Consider the following 25,479-nt stretch of genomic DNA (forward strand, 5'->3'; position numbering starts at 1 on the left):
TCTCCACATATGGTGGTCGTGCCCAAAATTGACAGGCTTCTGGATCCAGATAAGAGGCCTGATTAATTCAATTCTCCTGGTGGATATTCCCCTGGAGCCAAAAAATTTTCTTCTCCCTATGGGGGCTCCCTCGGCATCCCGACATGAGAACAAATTGATTAGACATATTGTTTCGGCAGCTACCTGCCAAATAGCGGCAGACTGGCGTTCGCAATCCCCTCCTTCCATGCAGTCCATAATCAACAGAATTTGGCAGATTGAACAGATGGAATACATGAGCAGTATTATCCGAAACTCCTCCGGAGCCTTCTCCAGGGTTTGGGACCCATGGTTATCCTTCTTCCAGGCATGCCCACCCTTTATTTAACTCCGCTTTAAAACCTCATTCTTCTTGGATCTTTTTCCAACTAACAATGGATCTAGTCACTCACTCCTTCCCTTCTCTCCTCTTCTCTTTCATTTCTCTCTCCTTTCCTCCTCTATGTATTCTCTCTCTTTCTTCCTCTTTCTATAAAACCTTAGGTCATCTGTCATTACTAAAATTGTTAGACTGGTTGACTTAGTTTCCTCTTATATTTTATGCTGTTGGCTGATATTGTTTCCTCCTGTATACTTATGTTTTCAGTATGCAATTTGTCATTTGTCCTATGCTGTTCTCATGACCTTGCAAAAATAAAACGTTTAGAAAACAATGAAACCTACTTACACACACACACATATATATGTTTATAAGTTTGTATATATTATCCGCGATGTGGGTACTGAAGGAGAAGACTCGGAATCTGTGCTTCAATATGGATAATTTGTTAGTAATTACATGATGGCTGGTTCCAATTACCTTGATTATTTCAATGTCTATTTAAGACAAGCTAAGGCTTTACAGAGGCAGCTTTGAAAAAGTCCCACTCCAGGGACGAAACACGTCAGCTACCGGTCATCTGGGACAGTTTTTTGAGTACTTAGGTTCCTTTACATTCACGTAGGTGTGAGGAACCAAAGACCAAGGAGGAACATTATATTATTGCAGCCGTTTCCAGACAGCCGATTAAGTAGGTGCTCCTACAGGATCTAAACAGAGACTTGTTCGATATATGACGCGGCAAGATCAGTGAGTAAATACACTATCTTTTATTTAACGGGCAAGCCCGTGCTAGCTCACTGTACCGCATTTATCATTCGGATCCCGACGGAAGATTCATCTGTATACAGATGCGGGTAAGATCTACTCCCTAAGGGGATTAAATTTCTCTGTAATCTATCACTGTCCGGACGGAGGTTTATTTATTTATTCAAGATACTCTTTGCTGCCTGTTCAGTCTTTGGATCAGTCGGGACATTTATTCTATTAATTGGATATATTCTTTTTCGACTGGGCATTATGATTTGTGAGCCCCACACAGTCCAATTTCTGTGACCATAAATCAAATTCAGTATGGTATGAACTTACTCTATATCCATATTCCTCCATTAAGCCTCTAAGAAGCCTATTCTCATTTATATCTACACCAGCTTTTATACTTATAGGGACTCCTTGTTTGATGTATTGATTGTGCTATATTAAACTGTTTTATATTATATTAATTAATCTCATGGTTTATTTCTGGCTCATTTACCACCTCTTCCCAGCGCCATTTCTGTTATTAAAAGGCTGCTAGGCAGTTCATTCAGTCTCTCACAATCTGGGGAGCAGTTGGAAGCCTGCTGAGAGACACTGCAATTTATGACCAGTAAGTGCTTGTGTTTTGTATGTATGAGTGGGACACTAGTTCCTTCACTTCAGAGAGGGTGGTCCTGTGTAGTAGTTAGAAGCCAGACAGGCTAAGTTCTTGTCAGCTGTAATAGCTAGATTGTGTATAATATATGTAGCAATTACATAGTTACACAATTAGTAATGCTTTAAAAACACTTAGGACCTGATGCTGAGTTGGATGTATGCCTGTTTATGTAGCATAAATGATGAAAATTTGCACTGCTTAGAGATGCTTCCATCTTACACTTGTGCCTTCTTACTACTATAAAGTCAAACAAGGAAAGGAATGAGCAGTCCAGTGTAAGCCAAGTAGAGTGATGGCTGAGGCAGACAAGCACGGAGACACCTGCCAGGAACTGTATATTTTGCACTGCTAGAGGGCAATTTCAAATACACGATGATGATTATGACTGTTGCCAGTAGTAGCTTGCCGATTCTAATAGGATGATTGTGCATATAATATATTATTTTGTGGGCGTATTTTGCTACTTTCATTTGAACAAAAGAAGAAATATTATATCTACTGTAATATATCAAGCCTAATAGTGAATGTGTTTTCCACTATCAAACAAATGTTGACAAGCTTTCCTTGTGTCTATGACCTGGTTGTGTGTATGTGTAAGTGGGTGTATGTATAAACCTAACTTCAAACTAGTGTTTATGCTGCAGGTGCAGTGCTGGACGCATCTTGAGATACATACACCTCAGCATATGGGAATAAACACTCTATTTTAGCACCCCCTGTTCCTGTACTAATTATAACTACAGATACAATTCCTTGTAAGAAAGGTATTCATTTCATTTTTAAATTCAGTTAATGAATCTGCTATCACCACGTCATGAATTAACCTGATTTAATTGTTTAATTTCATAGTTTAACCACACTTGTATGGAATCCTTTTCCATGCTGATGATAATCCCTTTTTCTTCTTATCACAGTGATGACCTTTTGTTTGAATGATCCTTTGTACAAAAAATGTAAACTTAAATATTACGTAGATCTTTACTCTGATCTGACATATGTTTACACATATTAATTAGGTCAACTCAACCCAAGTAAACAAACTATATTTTTCAGACCTTTATTACAACCCAATCATTCCCTTTATTTATGAGGGTGTACACCTCTTGAACCTCTAGGGTTCTCTTATATCTTCTTATAGTGAGGGGCTCAAAATTGTACTCCATATTCAAGATACAGGGAAACTTATACACTGGTAATACTATGCTCTAATACTCACGTGCATTTAGCCACCTTTTTATACATACCAGCATTTTATTCACCTTTGCAGCTTCCGCCTATGTGCTGTGTGGTGCTTGTCAAGTATTGTTTCTAAATCCTTTGTCATCTAGGTTTTCCCAATTCTATTTAATGCGCAGGTTAAAAAAATAACATTGATGGCACTAGCAAGATCATGTTTGAAACTCATTAAAACTAATTATATTTGTTAGGCATAACTGATTTTTCATGAAGTTATGCTGATACTTTGTTATCAAATTATCTTAAAAAATGAAAATAGATAAACATAGTAGGAAAAAAAAGTATGGATGGAAATTCCCATCTGTTAAGCCTAGTTCAATGGTAATATATTATTCATAATAGTATAGTATGTTATATAAATTATATATAATTTTAATATCCATTAGACTAGTGTCACATTTGTGATTATTCTTGCTGCATATAAATGTTGAGAATATTTTTTATGATCGTACTCTTTATCTGCTAGGCAAATTGCTGCTTTGATACTGCCATAGTCTTTTGCAGCGTGTGTGTGACAGGTTACGCATTATTGCATTCATTTCAATTAACCTGGATTTCAGAATAGACGTTTTGGAAACAGCTAGTGTGCCAGCAAAGAGCCGATCCCTTAGGCTTTAGTGATATAATTTAACAACAGATATTTTTTCTGACATTGAAAATGCTGCTTACAAAATTTAAGCAATGGTGGATTATTGCTATTTACAATAAATTGTCACTGAAATACTAACAAAACTGTACAAAAATCAAGCTAACCTTATTTCATTCTTTATTTGGGAGATTTTGTAACTACTTCTTAAGACAAAATACGTGGTGATAAAGGAGTAAAAATGGGCAAGAAGCACACAGCAAAATATGAAAGGGGTTTGCTCAGGGCCACTGCGGGGCTGTTTGGTGCCACCCTGTGGAAGGTACCTGGAGGGAGAACCACCACAACACCGGAAACCTTCTCCCCGCACCCCAGGTAATTGATCCTGAGGAACCAATGTGGAGAGATGCATACCCTTCTCAACAAGGACCATGGGCTCCTACTGCACTGTACCGCTCTGTCCAAGAAGAGAACCAAACAGATTACAGAAGGTAGAGGGTACTGGAGGAAAAGGGGGAGTGTCCAAGGCGGTGGCAGGGAGTAGAGACACTTTAATCTACCTTGATTGATGCCTTAGAGTGACCATGAGGCGAATTACCACTAACCTTACACCCATGGGAACAGACAGGGCACTGTCTCACTATTGGGATGACCTTCTATTTGACAAAGACCTGATTTACTGGGGCCACAAGATAACCCTGTCTTACTTGCCACCACAGCCCTAAAGCCTGACTGATTACCTCCTCAAGCCTAAAGCCTGAATTAATGCTTCCACACACCTTATGCCTGATTTGATTGCTTCCTTAGGCCTTATGCCTGAATTTATGTCACCACGGTTCTAAACCCTGAACTAATGCCCCTAGGCCTAGAGCCTGCATTAATGTCCCTCATGTGCCTAAAGCCTGATCCGGTTGCCTCCACAAGGCCTAAAGTTTAATCTGTTGTAGCCACGAGCCTAGTGGTTGACTGTTTGCTCCCTGAATCATCCTAATTCCACCGGTCCTTGTGTTCACCAACATATTATAAGGCTAGTATACGGCAACAGGTGCAGGCCTGGGGAAATTTTGCCTACAAGGGCCCTACCTGTCCTCAGCCGTCTTTTTACTTTCTTCATGGCAGCGGTGCTCTTAGCAATGACAAGAGCTCCCTGCCAACTTCCGCAACATTCTGTATCCAACGCCGCTCGTCTTCCTCTCCGGGCCCCAAGAGACCTCCTCTCTCCTCTGGCTTCGTCATTATACTGAAAATGTTGCTGTATGTGACGGCTTATATTACAGCCCTTGCACAGATGTCACTTGTTGATGCGGTGAGCCCTGATTGGGTTCTCCTTGGTGCCAAAATTTTAAAAAGCTGGAGGTGAACCTTGATTGGCTCACCTCTTTGGCTGCCAATTGGCTGATTGCAAATTAGCAATGATTCTCCATTGCCAACACAGAAGCTTGCCTCAGAAGAGCAAAAAAACATAACATAGCAGCAAAATAACATTAATAGAAAATGTTAGCCCAAGTTATGCTTACTTTGTGAGAACTTATTTATTTATCTTAAATAAATATTTAAAACATTGAGCTATGCGTTTTAGATCCATATAATAAGAGCTTATTCATGGTAATTCATATCAGCAAATAAATGGTCACCGGCAATAAATTGTATGTGACAAAGGGAATTTACATCATCTTTTGGTATCGTCTTTTTTAGAAGTGACAGTTCTTTCCTGAAGTCTTCCAAGCCAATTGTAATAATAAAAGGAAACTGAGATGAGACATAATGGATGAAAAAGATAACAACCTATTAGTTCCATCTAATAAAATAAAATAAAATAATTTTAACTGAGAGTCCTAAGCAAAAAAAAATTTGAAAGTAAAATGGTTAGGCACATGAGTTGAAATAAATTACTTCCTTTGCTCTCCATCAGCAGAACTTCCACTTTTCTATTATGTAGAAAAATATATGATTGCTTAAAAGACAGCCTATTTCATTTTAATGTAGTTGAACATGTCAAATATAGTAAAGCTGAATGAGTTTAAGATATCCATACATATATACAGGGTTGCTATAGAGTCCCTGTGTATATTTAAACTTGTACATGTGATAAAAGGTGAATATATATAAAAAAAAGAAGAGAGAAGCAACTAATTGTCTATATTTATTGTAAAGTGTTGCATATTATGTAGGTACTGTGTAGAAAACTGGTAATAAATAATAAATGAATGCATATTTATTAAATTTGTTTACTTGAATTGTGTTTCAAACCTCAGAGAGCTGTTTTCATTCAATCCCCTGTTAACAGATTCAGTTGTAGTTACCTAACTCTTTGCTCTGTACTCAGGGCCGGACTGGGACTAAAAATCAGCCCTGCTATTTACAGCACACAGGCCCACGTGTTGTGGGCTCCATGCACTATATTGTTGCACACTGATGCTGGCGCAGTGCGCGTTGCTAGTGCTGTACAATATGATGTAGTATGAGTGTGTGTGTGTGTGGTGTCACAAATCGGGATCTTAGCCGCACTTACCTCATCCGCCGCTGTCATATCACGGCTACCTGGGTCCCTTCTGGCTGTCTGCAGCATTCCCATCCTCCACACCTCCGTTGGTAAACAAACACATACTGTTTGTTCTGCTGCATTGGCGCGGCCATCTTGGATGCAGTCAGGTGATCATTCCAGACCAACCAGATTCTGCAGCTGTGATCACATGAACTGATCAGCCAATAGCTGTTTGGGACACCCTATTTAAACCTGCTGCTGTGATCTGTTCATTGCCAGAACAACACACTTCTCTCCAGAGGATAGTTCTTGGCTCCAGTGTTCCTGTCTGCATTCCTAAGTGCAGTGTTCCTGACTGCATTACAAGTGCAGTGTTCCTGACTGCATTACAAGTGCAGTGTTCCTGTCTACATTTCCAGACTGCTAATTCCCCTGCTATATTCTACAATCAGCAAGAACATGAGCAAGAAGTTCATCCAGGCTGCTAAGTTCTGTTTCACTCCTGCTCCAGCTAGTCCCAAGGGTCCCGAATCGGATCAAGAAATTCAGACGACCGTGACATGTGGGGGGTATTTATTTCTCCTAATGACCCTGAACATTACATTGTTAGCACCCCAATTACATCAATAAATACCATGACAATACATTATTAGTACCCAAATTACAGCAATAAATAACCCCCCACAAACACTCATACTACATCGATATCCACCCACATTACAGCAACCAGCATTACCCCCCTACATTACAGCAACCAGCATCACCCCCCACATTACAGCAACCAGCATCACCCTCACATTACAGCAACCGGCATCACCCCCACATTACAGCGCCCAGCATGACCCCCCACATTACAGCGTCCAGCATGACCCCCCACATTACAGCGTCCAGCTTCACCCCCCACATTACAGTGTCCTTATCACCCCCCACATTACAGGGTCCAGCATGACCCCCCACATTACAGCATCCGGCATCACCTCCCACATTATAGCAATACCCTCTCCTACTTATTAGCAATACTAAGCCCCAAACACACTACAACATTGCCACCAGCACGCCACCCCATACTACAGCAATACCACCAATTATACAGGCGCCACTGTAGGAAACCAATGTTTTGCTTTTTTTAAATCTGTCACAAAATAGCAACAACGAACAGAATACATACACACATATAGGTAACAGGTACCCTTTTCCCTCAATTAAATAGTAATGGCAGAATTTTCATGAATCATTCCACATGAAATAAAACTAACATATATCTAAAAAAACATAACTATTGAATGATCATTTGAACCCACACGGCCGCATTAAAAGTATTTCCATCTACAGCAAAATGTCAGAGAAAAATATTTTTTTTTACTACAGTAACTGGATATGCGTCTTTTCTATTCATTTTAAATAACACAGTATACAAATTAAGGGGGATAGAGGAAGTGGGTGAGAGATAATTGGATGTGATCCATCAGTTTGATTAGATAGGAAACATTTAGATTATTTACCTGGAGACGTCTAACCCCTTGACTCACAGGCAGGGCTGACGAGGAATTTTGGGCCCCGATACAGCAACTTCTTTGGGCTCCCATCATATTCAACAATGAAATACTTGCCTTTGGCAGAAGTTCACCGTAGTGTGCCTAGTTCATATTATGCCACATCGTAGTGCCCCATGGTCATATTATGCCACATAGTATTACCCTCAATTCATATTTGGTAATTCAGAAGTGTCCACAAATCATATTATGGCATAGAAGTGCCCCCAAGACATATACCATACAGTAGTGCCCCCAAATCATATTATGTCACAACAGTGCCTCCAAATCATATTATACCACAATAGTGCCCCCAAATAACATTATGCCATAGTAGGGCCCCCAAATCATTAATAGTGCCCAGACAAAAACTCATTCACAAATAAAAATTGGTACAGCATATCAAATACTGAGTGTGAGTCCCAAGACCAGCTTAATACATTATTTACAATGCAATAAAAATAGATATATTGACACAATCACAGATAAAATTTATGACAAGCAATGTTTTTTTCTCTTAATTAAAAATCTCTATACAGATAAATATGCAACAAACATTACAGCGCAATAATGAGCAATACATAGTGTTAAACATTATTGGATACGCTGTAGTGTCCCCAGTTCAAGAAAGGATGGTTAAAAACACATTGCACACGAGAAAATATATGAACTTACCTGATTATGGCATCCTGTTTTCTGTTCTCCTATTGGGCGCTGGGCAAGGAGGGATCAGCAGCTGTCAGCTCACACAGGAAGTCGGCAGCAGGAACAGAGGGCAGAGGTCGAAGCAGAAATTTAGAAGTGGGGTATGGAAAATATAAGTGAATGGAGTATGAAGGCTTGATTTTTTATTTTTTTTAACACTTTTCCCCTCTGTGCATTTCCATTCTTCATTACTACTTGTGTTTTATGATGGCTGCATCCCTGACATTCCCAATCTTAAGATGTCATTCCCTTTACACTTTCTTTTACCTATGTTCCTGCACCATCTTCTCTTTTGTCCCTCTCACTTAACCCCCTGCACCACCTTCTCCCCTGGCGCTCTCACACGTCTTCCTGCACCATCGACCCCCCTGGCTCTCTCATCCCCTCTCCCAGCACCCCCTTCCCCCTGGCTCTCTCACCCCCTCTCCCAACACCCTCTTCCCCTTTGGCTCTCTCACCCCCTCTCCCAGCACCCCCTTCCCCTTTGGCTCTCTCACCCCCTCTCCCAGCACCCCCTTCCCCTTTGGCTCTCTCACCCCCTCTCCCAGCACCCTTTGGCTCTCTCACCCCCACTCCCAGCACCCCCTGGCTCTCTCACCCCTTCCTAGCACCCCCTGGCTCTCACCCCCTCTCCCAGCACCCCCTGGATCTCTCATCCCCTCTCCCAGCACCCTCTGGCTCTCTCACCCCCTCTCCCAGCACCCCCTGGCTCAGCACCCCCTGGCTCTCTCACCCCCTCTCCCAGCACCCCTTCCCCTTTGGCTCTCTCACCCCTCTCACAGCACCCCTTCCCCTTTGGCTCTCTCACCCCCTCTCACTTCCCCTTTGGCTCTCTCACCCCCTCTCACTTCCCCTTTTGGCTCTCTCACCCACTCTCACTTCCCCTTTGACTCTCTCACCCCCTTTCCCAGTACTCCCTACCCCTTGGCTCTCTCACACTCTTGCCCCCCCCCACCCCCGCGACCCCCCCCAAAAAAAAAATCAACCAGCCACCACAAGGACAGGAGGAGTCGGGCCGGCCCATCCAGCCATCGGCCAGGAGTGCCAGATGGGCAGTGCGGCCCTGTCTGTACTTGAAATTGTAACAGGTATCACACAAGAGGATATTTACAAACATATGACTGTGAGTATGATGTTTCTTTGCCTGATACAATCAGTCATTGAGGCGAATTGTGAATATTAAAGTTTTTCCGTCCTGTGTGAAAGCTTGGTTTAAAGTTCAGTACATGATCACTCAACCAGTAAATATATAGATGGAAAGCCTTTGTTTAGGAAAAACAGCATTATCAGCACTCATTGCCAAGAGGCCAAATTATGCTAAGGTACCTCTAGCCACATTCACATATAATGCATGACGGACATAAAAATATAAAAACAAAATACAGAATAAATGGCGAAGTAATGTCAACAACAACATAGTATAGCATCCTGAGACTTATATTGATATAAAGGTAAGCCAGCAATGTAGTCAATAGTGGAACAGGAAGAGGTCTTAGTAGCAGGTAGAGGTAGGTTATATTGCTACTTTAAAGCTCACTGGATGATCTCACCTCATGTACTGTTCAGGAGGCTGCATCTCCAAAAATACATGACTGAAATAAAAAAACAAAAAAAACAGGGCTACTAAAATACCTCAAGAACATGTGGACAGAGGTGATATAGCAGAAACATTCAAATACAGGAAGACATTATTTCTAGAAATAAGATATATTAAATTGTGGCTACTTAAGAAAGATGAAGAGTGAAAGGAATCGTAAGGAACAATTTTTAACAGAACTGGTTATAGATCCATGGAATAGTCTCCCAATAGTTGTGATGGGCACTCAGTGGTTGAAGTGGAAATTTAGAAGTGACGATATTAAAAATATAAGGAAATGGAATTTAATAGTTTTACAATGAAGGCAATAAGATAAGTGGCAGTATAGCATACCACCATATATCAGCTCACTTCGACCACTGTAGGCACTCAGTAAAATAATTCAACAATGTATGGGAGAAATATATGTTAAGGCTTAGATAAAAAATATAGAAATAAAACGAATAACAAAAACTACACAAACACAGAGGGCAGACTGAAAAGACATATAGGTTATTTTCTGCTTTAAATATTATGTTTCTGTATTTATAAATGAGTGAGTGAGCAGGACTAATGTGACACCCCCAGAATATTGTTGTTTTCATACAAGATCAAGCTATGGTACAGTACTCTATTTGTAATTTAATTCCAGCTAAGCAGGTAGCAAAATAGTTTGTACAGTGGACTTTAAAAGTATTCATCCCCTTTAGCATTTTTCACATTTTGTTCTTTTACATTTTGGAATCAAAATGGATTTATATAAGAATTGTTACCACTGACCAACACAAGTTACTCTGTAATGGGAAGTAAAAAAAATAATGGACAATAATAGATTACAGAAGTTTTTCCTCTTTGTTTTTTATACTTGTAGCTGGATAAGCAGAACCAGATTTCATCATATGGACACTGTAATTTGTATCCATTTTCTTTGCATTATCGCTTGAGTTCTGTAAGGGTGTATGGAAGCAATTAGTCAAAAGCAATTATCTACTCTTTAAACAGATTCCTCATGGAATTGTGTGGATTTTAGCTGGGCTAATTTTTTATGGATTATTTTCCCCAGTGTTGCCTTGAAAGACCCTAAATGCCAGAGTTGTCATTTGCCTCTTGGTGGCCTCCATAAATGGTGTTCTTTTTACATAAGTGCTCAGTATTGGAGGACAGATTTTTTAAAGGAAAATTCAGAGCTATTACATCATTTTTCCATTTATTTATTAACTTGAACGTACATTAGTTTTTAGAATCAATTTAAATACTCTAATTATGCATAGGTTGACTCAAATCAAATACAAGATAAGTGATTGCACAAAGGTGTTTATAGGTGTGTCTTAGGAAAGGGGGTGAATTAGTTATTGTCTGTGGTATGGTACTCTGGGGTATGTGTCAACAGAAGGTGAAGGTGCGCAGCAATGCTGGGTTGCCCTTTCCTCATGGTCCCTGCTTCCATGAGGCCCCTGATTTGCTCTTAAAAGAGCAGAAGAGAGGCATCTTCTGAGTCAACCCTGCATGCTCAGAAGAGGATCCCACTCTTCTCTTTTGAGAGTAGAGAAGGAACCTGGGAGACTAGAGTGACATCGCCAGGCCCCTACTCAAATTTTTCTATGGGGTCCAACAGTTCACTGTTTCATCCCTACCTTCCCTCATCCAAATAATTCACGTGCTTTGTATACATTCTCTATTATGAAGAAAGAAGTAGTTGAGGGTAAGCTCATAGGACTATTCGATAGAAACTCATAAGAAAACAACCTTCATTTTATAAATAATATAACTATTTGCATCTGTATGGAAATTACTTTTTTATTTTTTAGTCGTTGCTGCTTCCTTACATGTATTAAGGATATTTATTTTATTTATTTTTTTACGGTTGCTCTGTTATTCCTCAAAATGCTTTTCCTCTGCATGTCCCTTTTTCTCATTTTAACAAATATTTTATAACAGTTTTGGCCTGTCTTTCAGTTTCCTTTGTGACTCCTAAACTCGTTGAGCACTTTTAGTTTATCTTTCTCCATATTTTCTGTGGATTTACTGATTATTCAAAGGTGTATCCAATATCAATTTGTTGTTATATTTATTCCACATGTGTCTCTGCAAGGAAATCCATTACACATGCATTTTAATAAGACTTGTGGAAAAATTTGAGAACCACTGATGTAAAGATTTGTCTACCCAAGATGTGTGCAAATTGTGTCTGTGGGTCAGTACTCCAGTGGCTAGATTTACTAAACTGCGGGTTTGAAAAAGTGGAGATGTTGCTTAAAGCAACCAATCAGATTCTAGTTATCATGTATTTAGTAAATTTTACAAAATGACAGCTATAATGTGATTGTTTGCTCTAGGCAACATGTCCACTATTTCACTGGAACACTGACACTTGGAAAATGCAATGTATTATAGAACCATGGCACATTCACATTTTGGGCCACAGAAAAATGCTGCACTGACCCTAAAAAGGGGTTGGGGGCCCCTGGTTAACACTACAATATAGACATGTTTAACTTTGATAATATAATACTAGAATCCCTACTAACATTAAAAGCATACTTACCAACTTTTGAAAGTTAGCTTCCGGGAGCCTGCCGGGGGAGGTGGGCGTGATGGGGTCAAGGCTCCAAAATTTGCGCCATTTTGGACCCGCCCCCCGTGACGTAATGATGCAAATGAGGCATTTTACAGCAGGGGGCAGGACCAAATGCTGCGATTCCCAGTGAATCGCAGCGTTTTGGACCTAATTTTGCCCACTTCACTAGGGAGTGGGCAGATGAGGGAGATTGCCACACTCTCCCGGGAGTCCGTGAGACTCTTTCTTTTATATCCTGTGACCTGACATAGAATTACTAACAGGCCTTACATTTATTTTTTATAAAATGACAGTGCTAGGGATTTGTATATTTTGCATTTAAGTGTATGTTTTATTTACATGTAAATGACAGAAGTAAAACAGAGTAGAATAAATAGAGATTTACACATGTCATGCAGTTTCTTACAGAAATAATATCAATTGCAATTTGAACTCTCTGGAAATGCTCTATTTTTCTATATGACTGTAGTGTCATTTGACAACTCATCTGCTCTACTGCACTTCCCAGAAATGAGAAAAACCATTACATCGCATTTGTCATGACTTTGTGTAGCAAATAGAAGGCAATACATTTATTCTTTTTTTAAATTTACTTAAAAGAATAAAGAATAAAGAAGTATAACAAGCAATTTGATTAATGGTATATAACAATGACTTACTAAGAATGTCTTTGGCCTGTTTTCACATAATTCATATATATCCTATCTATATATAGTTTAAGTTACAATTTATTGTGTCATAAGTGTATAATAAATTATTTGGCATATTTGCTGGTAAAGAGCTTAGGAGCATGGATGCAAAATAACCTCACTACTCTTAATGACAGCTCTCCCCTTTCATTGACAGCGTCCCCATCCTGACTCCCATCCATTCCAATATATTTGGTGCACTGAGGTCAAGAAGTTGTGCCCTATCTATCTTCTACATACACAGTTACTAAGGAAAACACCTCAGAGCTTACTAAATTGTTATATTAAATAATAAAGGTAATTTAGCCTACATCCTACTGCATATCATACTTTGTTCCAGATATTTTTTTTAGTAATGATTTTTCTTGTTTTCCATCTGTCATTCTCCCCTTCTGACATTTATTATTAAATGCCATTGGCTCCATGTTAGAAATGAGTGGGGGTGATGGATTGAGCAGGTTTCAACTGCTTTGGGGGAAGATTGAATACATTTATGACACTTTACTTTTATTTCAAAAGCAAATATTTAATGTTAATATATATGCAAATAATTCTAAAGTTGTAAATGATTTGGCAAACTTATATACTGTGGGCTCATTTAGTGTTAAACATAGGGGTATATTTAGTAAACTGCGGGTTTTGAAAAAGGTGGAGTTGTTGCCTATAGCAACCAATCAGATTCTAGCTGTCATTTTCTAGAATGAACTAAATGAATGATAGCTAGAATCTGATTGTTTGCTATAGGAAACATTTCCAATATTTCAAACCCGCAGTTTAGTAAATATACCCCATAGTCTGTTTTATTTGCGTAATATACTAATTTTTGTGCTGCTCATGCATACCGAAAAAAGTATGCATATGTTCAAATCTAGACTTGTGTGCCACTTACACTTGGGATTCCTTACGTTGGGAAAGGAAGAATGGGGGAGCAAAGGGGAGGGCAAGCATATGCCAACAAGGTCGCACGCAGGATTTTAAAAGGATTTCCCCCCCGAAAAAAAAGAGAGAGAGAGCTGCTGCGCAGCTCCATTTTGGCGACACTGTATTGGACAGCAGCCGCGGCGCTGTCAAAGAAGCGTCCGTGGCGGTGCTGTATTGCAGCACCGCCACGGACGGTTCTTTGACAGCGCCACGGCTGCTGTACAGTACAGTGCCGCTATGCAGGGGCACTGTTTAGCCCCCGATCTTCGCGGAGGGGAGGGGTTTCTGGAGAACCAGAAACCTCCCATGCGTGCGCCCCTTGCCAACTAGAGTAAGGGCATGTTCACATAATTGCAACTCAAGTAGACGTGAATTCAGGCTCAGATATGCTTGTCAGGAGGCATATCTCTTGCAATGATTATGATAATGCATACTTACCAACTTTGGCAATTTGCTTAATGGCTCGTGAATAGAACCATTAAGTCCCGCCTACTACTTTACCTTACTGAACTGGCCGGGATCCGAGAGGTTGCCCTGCAACTATGTGTTAATGATATCAGCAGCACTATTTCCCTATCTCTGATTGGCTGCTTGCATATTGATGACTCCAGCTGATATTATTTAAAGCATTCGTGGGGTGGCTATAGTGTATGAAGTCAAGTCTGTTTGCGTTTCTTAGTTGATATTTCCATTTGGACTACTTCTGGAAAGAAGTTTCCCATATACTACTTAAAGGGGAAATAACAGATATTTGTGTTTAATTTTAAATTTTGTTATTCTTTTTGTATGTGATTACATGTATTGAAAATGTGACTATTGCATTGTATTAATAACTTTCCATACACTTGTATGCCTGACATACGTCTGTCACTAGTGATAGCTGGTCACCTGTTCTAAGTGAACAAATGTATGTGTTCCTGTCAGGGTGAGGACCTAAATAAAATATTAAATGTGTGGGTGAGGGCCCGAATAAAATATTAAGCTGATAATTAGGAATGTACATGATTTCCCCTCAGATAAAAGTGTTTACATAATTCGATCAGACAGCCCAGTGAGGTAATTTGATTTAGCTCAGACATTCTTTCAGGAAGCTAACTTAACATATGCAGATCACAGCCATGCACCACCTTTGTAGACTGTCTATTTAAGGTATTGTAAAACAGGTAAACCACTAAGTGTAAATTATGGATAGCCATTTGCTAAAGAAACCTTTTGGGCCAATACAAAATATAGAAAATATTAACTTCACTTTGTATTTAGAAGCAAAAAACGCACAAGGGTTGTGAAGTATAGATACCAGCTGTACAGGAAAACCACAGTAGTTACATATGTTTTGGAATGATATTTGATATTGTTGTAATTCCAACATATTTGATATGTAAATGTTTGTAAGATTATGACTGGTTTATTGAAGGGAATTTGTGTCTCTGTGATATGTCCAAGAAAAGTTACGGAAGGTCAAACCTTTTGGCAAATTTTTGGACAAACTACAATTAACAACCAGGGGACATTTCCTCCCCCACATTAGCATATACACTGCCATCTGAATGCCCCCCTAGTTAAACCTGCTTAGTAACCTTGTGTGAGTGTGTGTGAATGAGTAGATTGTCAGCTCTTGAGGTCTCAGTCTAATTGAAGAACTGGCCATTTCATTCTGCCTTGCCTCAGGCGTACAGATTATCATATGTAAGGTTTTATTCTTTTTAATTTCATCATGTTTGTTTTTATAACTGTATTGCATTTATTTTTTGTATGTTATTTATTACATGTTAAAGAGTGTTGAAGAGTATTGCTTGACCTTGTTAACCCTTTGAATGCTGCTGTGTGAATTGCTAATCCATTTGACTAGCAAGCCTAGTGTGTGCAAGGTACGTTTGTTTAACAGAGTTTTAATGTATTAACCCTTTGAATGCTGCTGTGTGCATTGCTAACCTGTGTATAACAAAGAGCATAGTTTGTGCCAGTGTCTGACAGTGCATTGGGGTCCTTTTGTCCTTATTCAATAGGTGGTGGCAAATCAAAGGTGAGGATGGGTGTGAGAGCACTTTTTGGTGGCGATTCAGCTAATCTATAACCTGTGTGATAGGTAAGTGAAAGATTGAATGCTGGAATCATGTGGAATCATACACTAAATAACCCCAAGTCAGGGACGCTGGGAGTGCGTTCATGACAGTGTCTTTTTCCTGTGTTCCTTTAGGGCGCAAAAATGTCCAACTCTTCATGAGTCCCTGTAAGTGCAAGTTTCACATGTAGTTTAGATCAGTCTAGTATGCAGCTCGTGATTTGTGCTGATTAACCAGTAGCATTAAGTCTAATGGGAGCCTTGGCACGCACCAAGCGCACTCCCAAGGGAGATATGGTCGCTGCTGTGAAGAACCCATAGGTAATAGCCCATTATTATAGACTCGCTAGGCAGATTAGAGGATTTTAAAAAATGGAATAAAGTGTCAGCTACTCTCTAAGATCGGGACAGGCAGCATTGGTTCCAATAGATTAACAAGGTCAAAGTCGCAGTCACAAGCAAAGTGAAAACAAGATGTATCGGTTATACAGGAAGCCAAACAGTTCAGAATATTGCTGAAATAGCTAACAATAAGAAACATGTTGCTCAGGCAGTGGGAGACAGAAAGAGCTATATTAAATAGTTGTAACCCAGGACCACATATCTGGGGTTTTTAGAAATTTTACAACATATTCAAAAATTTAACCTAGGTCATGTAATAATGGAATGTTGAGATCAATAAAGATTTAACTGAGAGTGGGTCAAGATTGGGTTACCTGAAGAAAAAAATAGGCAGATTTGTCAGAGTAATGGTCATGTGTGGACTAACAGGTGATGCTTCAGAGTGATACATTTTTGGAAAAGAATAGGAGAAATAACTGCAGCTTGTGAATGATGTGGAGAATTATTGGATGTTTCTGAGTAGTAACAAAAGACTCAATAGACATCTTTGAATATACATCATCACCATACTTACTTACAGATAAGTGCTGCTCAAATGTATGGAAAAATTCATTGTTAAATAATGAAATTGTGCTGTGATTGCCTGTAATAGAAAAACATACCTTCATGGTTATAACTGCTCTAGTGAGTAATACTATTTGTCTGGACTGATTGATTTCATAGCTGTACATACTAGAGATGCTCACTGACCCCCATGAAGTGGTTTTGGTTTTGCATCTGGATTAGCCTCTGTCATGAGCCGCGGCGGTACGCCACATCCTGGAGTGATCTAGCAGCCGGGCGCGTGCATTGGTTACAATGCACTGTTATTTTTCCTTGGGCTTATTTTTGTGGCATAGAGTAGGAGGGTGTAGGGACATCCTCCAACACCAGGGGGGGCTTTGCTATGATTTTAATTGGGTCATTTATATATTTATACATGTTCCTGGTTTTTGTTATTATCTATGCCTGTTCCTAGCTAGTAAATTCATTAGCAGCCTCCTGAGGCTGGTTTGTCCTCCTCTTTTCTGATTGGCCCATCAAGGTATTTAAGGCAGGGAGGGCTTAGCCTCACTGCTGGTTATAGCGTCCAGTTTTCTGTTAGCTAACCTGCTCCTGTGCTGTGTTTGGTGAAAACCTTTTTGATTGATTTCTGTGTATGACCTCTGCCTGTTTCCTGGATTTTGATTCTTGCTTGTTGCCCCGATCTTCTGCCTGTACCCGGACTCTGCACCATTGCCTGTGACCCAGACCTCCTGCCTTTACCCAGACACTGAACCTGTGCTTGTGACCCTGACCCTGCTGGTTTCTGACTTCTCCATTGGTGCTCTGTCCTATCCGCAGACCCCCTGGCCTGTCCTAGTCTGTGCATTACCTCCTGTATCTGTGCATCGCCGAGCCGGCATAAAGTTGTACTACTCTGAGCATAAGTCCTGGGGACATCCGAGTACCTGTGAGCATTACCAGTCTCTACGGAAAAGGCAGCTGCTATAGGTGAAGACCTCTACCCCTTGTTCTACAAGTTTATGTCGCACTGGTGACCATAACAGCTTCGTGTTTTGGTTTTGGCAAAACCACCCTTGTGTGTTTTGGTTTTGGTTTTGTATTTTTTTAGAAAAATTGCTAAAATATGCTAAAATCTCAATTTTGCTCTTTTTTTGATCCTACATTATTATTAACCTCAATAACACTAATTTCAAGTAATTTGCAGTCAATTTTGACCACCTCACAGGTCACATTATTATTTTCATACACTTTCGGACAAATACTGAAGCAACCTGGCTGGATGCTAAGCGACAGAGCAATGACTCAAACACATGGCAGTTCCTACCATATCTAGGACACAATGGCACACAGCAGTGGCAGAAAAAAAAAGTCATAAGAAAAGTCTGCAAGGCCTATTATTTGTATTTCAGCAATGACAGTTAGCAATGAAGCAATGGAGCTTTTCTCTTTAGGTGTATATAACACCATACACTTTTTTGTGCAAACTTAGAAGAAAAGCCTGCAAGGACTAGTATTTGTATTTCTGCAATGAGAATTACCAATGCAGTTCTCCTTTCTGTGTGTTACTTATATAACACTGTAGAATTGAACTGCAGAATTAAATCAACCCTGTAAGCACTAATATTTGTATTTTTCTGCAATGAGATTTAACACTGGAGCTCTCCTATCTGTGTGTTACCTATATAACACAGTCGAATTGGACTGCAGAATTACACCAACCTTGTCAGCAGCAATAGTATTTGTATTTTTCTGCAATGAGATTTAACACTGATGCTATGGAGCTCTCCTAAATGTCACTGATTACTTTCTTTAACACTGCTACCACCCTCCTCTTTCAATTCTCTAACTTTGCCTGCCCAACTGCTCTACACTCTATGCTACCTCTTCTGTGTCCCTCTCTCAAATGGTGCTAGATCACCGTGCAGGGCCATATTTATAGATTCCAAAACTCCCGATATCCAAGATCGGACAACGTCACAATGACATTTTGCCTTGGTTTGGAATCCGAAAAAGCGCAAAAGTACCGAGCCGATTCGGCTTGCTACTCGGATCCCTTACGTTCGGGTAGGCTCGGTTTTCGGGAAATCAAGCCTGCCCATTTCTAGTACATACTATCAATTTAAATGACAGGACAGATGTTTGGCTCCATACGATTTATTTCATTAACATGATCATTAAAAGAAAATAGCAATACTCTGTTACTCTGAGGAAAGAAAATAACCTCCCACTCCCTCATGAAATAAATGGATCGTTCCTGAGAAGCACTCACCACAAAATGAAAGTAGATCTGGTGAGCCTGGATAGCTAATAACTGGGCAGTCAACCAGGAGCAGTCTGTTACAACATTCAGCCTATCACAGATAGCCGCTCTGTTTTGCCAGGCACAGTCCATCTCACTAGGCAGTCCACATAGGTAAACAGCAAAGAAAACTAATACTTCACATCTGGTTTTACCATGTAATTTGGCTTAAGTGACATGTGGTTTGGTCTAAACAGCATCACAACTTTTCACCCTCCAAAATGCAAGGTGATAATTCCTGTGGTTTGTATCTGAAAACTGCACCTGAAGTGCAAACCGGAGACCTCTTTTGAAGGCTCCATCTCACATACTCAGAAAAGACCCCCCCGCTCTGCTCTACTGAGACCAGAGAGGGAGACATGACAGGCGAAAACAGCATCACAAGGCCCCTACCCAAATATTCCTATGGGGCCCAGCAATTCACAGTCCAGTCCGGACCATGCCCAGGGACATAGAATTTCAACCAAACAATGCAACTGAGCATTTCCAAGGATTCTTTAAATTTATGCACATAGATCACAGAATGCTTGGAGATAGGGAGAAATATAAACATAATCCTAATAGGCAAACATTAACATGGAATGCTCAAGCTTCATGCAACATAAAATGACTTCACTGAAACAGAAACTAGACATATATTTGAGAGAGTGGTTTTGGAAATATAATTTGCCATTTTCATGTCAATCATATACTCAGAAGTGTGCATACTCTGCCATTTTGCAATAAAAAATGTGTTTTGGCTCAGAATGGGTTAATGAGAGTAAGTTAATAAGTGAATCAATAAAGTGCTTTTATGATAGTAGTTTGTTCACCTTCATTTAATTCCAACCTGTTTAATGTACTCCAAATATATTTTAAGTAGAAAAATGATTTAAGGTGGAATAGATTCCTCTTTATTTTGTGGTATTATTACATTATGTGGTATTATTATTATTATATTGTGTAATCTGTTCATTTTATATTTCCTGCATTCCGGAACCTTTAATTATTGATACACATATATATATATATATATATATATATATATATATATATATATATATGTATGTGGGGATTTAGAAATTACCCAACCTTATGTTGGGAAGTGGCGGTGGGGAGGCATATGTTTTGCCTCAGTTGTTAGTTGCTATACACATTATATATAACATATGTTAAAAGCAACTTCCATTTATTTATGTTACCTGACTTAAAAATTAAAGAATACTTTCTCAGCAATAACGCTCCAAATAAGTAACTTGGTCAAATGCCGTTATCTTCGTTGCAAAAATGTAATTTAAATTTAAAATATGATTTTGTTTTTATTTTTTCCTGTTTCATAGCGTGTTTACTGATCTTCAAGTAATTCTGGCTTTTGTCCATACCCTAGGGCAATGGTTTCCAAACTTTCTCCCGAATCTTAAGTAGTTCGGTAAACATAGTGTAATAAGTATTTAGACCCCTTGTGGTAGAGGATAATATGCAGGGCTCTTTTACAGTGATTTACGGAGTGCTGCAATTGCTCTATTCATAAATATGATGCCAAAAAACATAAAAATGTTCTGGCATCAGGAACCATGACTCTTGCTGTCTGATTGCATTATGATTACACATAGATATTACGAAAAAGCACAATATATATATATATATATATATATATATATATATATATATATATATATATATATTAAGGTTCGGGTAACCTAAACAATGTCAGAGAGCAAACTAAATTTATTGCTCACAAGGGCCAAGTTCACAAACATATATTTTTTTAAATATATAATTATAAATAAGGGTCCCAATCTTGTTAGCTACTGCTGCCCTCACAGCCCAGGGGGTCAGGAAGAGTCCCAATTCTATTTTTTTGCAACACTTTTTATAGAATGAAACCTTTTTTCATCTCTGAGCTATTGCAGGAGTAAAACATTTTGTGAGGTGATAATGCTTCTGCACAACAACTAATGCCACAATAAATGTGCCATCTTCACCTCTTTATTTCATTACAATATTCTTGCTCAGTAAAATGAAATGTCTTTTCTGGTGCATCTTCATTGTATTTTGCTAGGATTGCATTCGCTCTGCCCAATTCCTCCCTCTCTTCAGCCTGAGCACAATGCTGTTCCTGATCAAATGCAGCCATCTTGCTCTGCAGTACAGATTGAGAAGCATAGCATTTCAAAAACTGTATTTACTCTTCTTTACAGCAATTTTGTACCTTGTAAATTAGTAATTACAGTCTTCCTACCCAACCTACATAGTGCATACAGTGTGAAATCATTTCCTTGTAACTTGATATTTTTTAAATATATTGTGATACCACATGTTTCTGTTGTACAAGTTAGTGATGTGTTGCTTGGTTAAATATTCCAATGAGACCCCACATAAAGCTACATTTCAGTGGTCATTTCTAATTGTACAATAACTCTCTTTCCACTATTTATTTAATTTACATTTCTCTGTTTGGTTACTTGTTTAGCCATAATTCCTTTTGCCTATGTAGTTGACTCAGTTTTTACCTGACCTTATCCCAATGGTAATTTAGGAACTTTGAATTTAGCATATACAGGTACATTAAATCATAAAAATGTTATTTGTTTTGATCTCTTTATGCTTAAAATGTAAAACTAGAGATCTAAAATGACTGTAGTGTTGCTTATTCAATATGCAATAAAGTTCCTAAAAAATTAAATTGGTTGTGTGTGTGTGTGAGTGTAATCAACAAACATTAATGAAACTGCTCCCTTTTTAATAACAACTTTTTTCCTTTTTATTATAGGCATTATGACACATTTTCAAAATGTACAGAAATGACAGCTAAGCATGCGGGTTGCTTTTGGCCAAACAACTTGGCAGAACGATTCATCACTGGAATTCACAGACAATTTTTTTCAAACTGTACTTCAGACACAGTGATATGGGAAGATCCTCCAGATAAAATTCTCACAACTCTTATTCTAATTCCGATTTTCTTGACTGCAGCAATGATCAGTTTAGTGGTTTGGTGCAGTAAAAGTAGTGATGTTTTTGGATAAAACAATTTCCTTGGGATTTGGAAAATTCTATGACTGGGAATGAAGCATCAGAGGAAGAACAGCCATCCTAAGATAATAAACTACTAATAAAATGTACAGACTTTAATTTGTTGCTGACCAATCACATCTTTGTAATTCTAACAAATACCGTAACATTGTTGACATAGTGCCAACAATGTTTTTTTTCATGTAGTACAAATTAGCAGCTTGTAATACATTTTTTTTTATTTTGTACTCAGTGTTACTATTTGTCCCTTGATTCACTCTGGCGTTTAAAAGTTTTTGCTTCTTTTTTATGCAGTATGCCACATTTATGTACAGCTGGAGTTTGGTGGGTGTGTAAGTTATTTAAAATCCCTTAGCAGTAAAAATCTTTATAGCAGGGGAATATTCAAGGTCATAGCTGGATGACTGAACAACAGATGTTAATATTAAAAAAAATGTTCTACTTAAGCATATTGTAACAAACAAAAAAGTAGTTTGTATGTTCTGTTTCTTTGTTATAATATTGCATTTTATAGCATTAATTCTTGCTTTATACAAAAAGTAACTATAATATGTGTAGCTTTATCGCTGCTGGTGTCCTTGCCATCTTGTAAAGAGCGTAGAAAGTTATTTCCCAGATCAGAAATCCACAAAGATAGAAAACATGATGCCTTCAATCTCAAACTCAATATATCCAGTTCATTTTGAGCTAGAATGTATGTGTGTGGTATATTTGTACATAAAGGGTGCCATTTATGATAACTGGTGCACAGGTAAATTCACAAAGGTGTTGTATTGGAAAAATGATAGAATATATTTTTCTGCACCAGTTTTCATAAATGCCCTATTGTGTCATAATAAACTAATGTAAAAACTCTTAAAATATGCTCATAAATGTGCATATGCAAATAAAAATACAGTGAAATATTAAGTTTCATGATAGGAATTGTCTGAGTATTATTTTTGCAGGTAGTCTATATATTCAGGGGTGCAGTGAGAAGACACAGATGCATGTTACACTATCGCTACACTACCACTTACACACTGGCTTTCGCTATGCATTATTTATTGTATGTTAAATTACAAGTAAAAACGCATATAAACCACACTGTGTTGATTCATGAATTTTATATGCATTTGATGTGCGTTTACATGTGTTCAATTTTCAAGCATGCATCTGTGCCAAACCAGGAATTATTATCTTGTTCAAGGCAAACACATGTGAAAATGCATATGCAAATGCGTCTAAACTTTTACATGTTACAATTTGCTTCAATTGAGATCAATGGAAGTATTTTTTATTTCATTGATGTCCATAAAACACAATAACAAGGCATACAAAGCATTCAAAAAAGCACAAGGCATTGCAACGTAAGTTAACAGCACTTAAAAGTGCAAACATGTACTGTCTCATTTGGTACAATGATTTTGATTTTCACATCCATTTAGATGTACTTAACTTATGTTAGAAATGTATCTTCAGCTTGGAATTTTAACACCAATGTGTATGTAGCTGTACCACTACCTAGCGTGGTGGATTAGCACATTATTGGTCTGGCCCATTCCAGAAGCCCTATTATTGTTCGTCTTACAGCCCAGACTGGAGCTGTGTAACATTTAGGAGGGAGGTGTGAGTGAAAGGAGTTTAATACGGACATTGCGGTTTCTCATTGGCCCTCTCCCCTAATATTTCTGCTCTGAAAACATTTTAAAGTGGTGAACATGTAACAATTATCTAAAAAAAACTTTCACCAGATACAAGTTTGACTGACCAAACAGTATTAAAAATTAAGTGTCAGTTAGATTTTAGGTTCAAAATAAAATGATTTCTATTTAGGGAATTTCCATGCGTGTATGCTAATGAAGATAGCTTTCAAATCAATGATACCCCAATCCCAAAAGCAGAAAATAATTTACTGAAATATAAAAACAATTTTTTTTTTATCAAAGAGCAGCTGATTCCCAGCAACAATATATTAGGTAAGTGTTATATTTGAATGGGTGTGAGAACCCCATATTCTTAACTCTAGGGGGCAGATTCATTTGTCCGCAATGTTCCTAAGAACATTGCGGACGTGCTTTATTTACCATTACTACGGTAAAAGTAATGCTTAGTTTTGATCGCACTTCTATGGGGCGCAAGCAAAGATGAGCATTACTTCTGTAAAAAAAAGTTTTGCTGCCGTTCAGGGGGCACCTCATACAGCTATTTTAAGAATTGAATTCCTCCCTAAGCTGTTACTATAGAAAGCATCCAACATTACTTTATTCTATATTACGTTTGGAATGATTCCATGCACCTACAATTTTGCCAGTGGCTGACGGTTATAAACACAGAACAAAAATCTTCCTAATTTAAAAAAATTGGTATTTGAAACTAAAAACTAACATACAAATCCTGAACAAGTTGGATCAAGTAACTAATTTTATGCCCATAACACATTTTAAAAGGTTGAACTTTCTGAATTGAGAACATTGTTGCATTAGAAATAACTGAAAAGTAATGTGTAATTATAAAAGTAATATATATTTCCTGTTAAAGTGTTAAATGTGTGATATTTTCCCATGAATGTGAAGAGTTTGTCAAAATTAATTATCATACACATAGATTAAATTCAGACAAACATCTATTAAATTCAGCCTCTTGTAAATTGTATCTGTAAATCTGCATAATTAAAAGTATTCAGCACAATTAATGCGTACTATCTTTACATTATGTTTTCTTTGCCTATTAAAGTTAAATAAAATAAAAGCAATCTAAGTATTATTTTTGCATACTATTTATTAACAATTTCACTTATTACAGTAGCCATATAAAAAAAACTATAGTAAACTATTTAATATTCAAGGCTTGCTCTCACTTATTTGGATTGTCAGAAATCAATTTTGGTTGATGTCCAGGGATATCCAAATTATTCAGTAGTTATGTAAAAGGAAATGTGAACTTATTTTCATAAATGAATACATAATAATAAAAACTAGAAAGTAAAATAAAAAAATACCTTTTTTTAAATAAACAATTTCCAAGTCATGTCCACTTTGTCAGTAGAGACTGTATAATCAGAATAAAATTAAATGGTGTATGTGAAAAAATAGACAGTCATAGAGTTAAATAGATGTGCTCCCACAGCTGGGAAGTCCCAAAAAGTATTGA

The 25,479-nt window shown here is 38.2% G+C and overlaps 1 protein-coding gene across 2 annotated transcripts in view; it reads left to right on the top strand.

Annotated features, from left to right (window-relative positions):
- Positions 1 to 25,017, top strand: part of RAMP3 (receptor activity modifying protein 3) — a 187,348-nt gene extending 162,331 nt beyond the window's left edge. For both annotated transcript variants that reach the window (XM_075212663.1, XM_075212662.1), the window contains one exon: positions 22,085 to 25,017. In XM_075212663.1, the coding sequence (XP_075068764.1) occupies positions 22,085 to 22,340 (256 nt within the window). In that variant the 3' untranslated portion in view covers positions 22,341 to 25,017. The remainder of the gene's footprint in view (positions 1 to 22,084) is intronic.
- Positions 25,018 to 25,479: the final 462 nt, after the last annotated feature.

Source organism: Mixophyes fleayi, chromosome 5 (genome assembly GCF_038048845.1).
Source record: "Mixophyes fleayi isolate aMixFle1 chromosome 5, aMixFle1.hap1, whole genome shotgun sequence".
In the NCBI taxonomy this organism is placed as follows: domain Eukaryota; kingdom Metazoa; phylum Chordata; class Amphibia; order Anura; family Limnodynastidae; genus Mixophyes; species Mixophyes fleayi.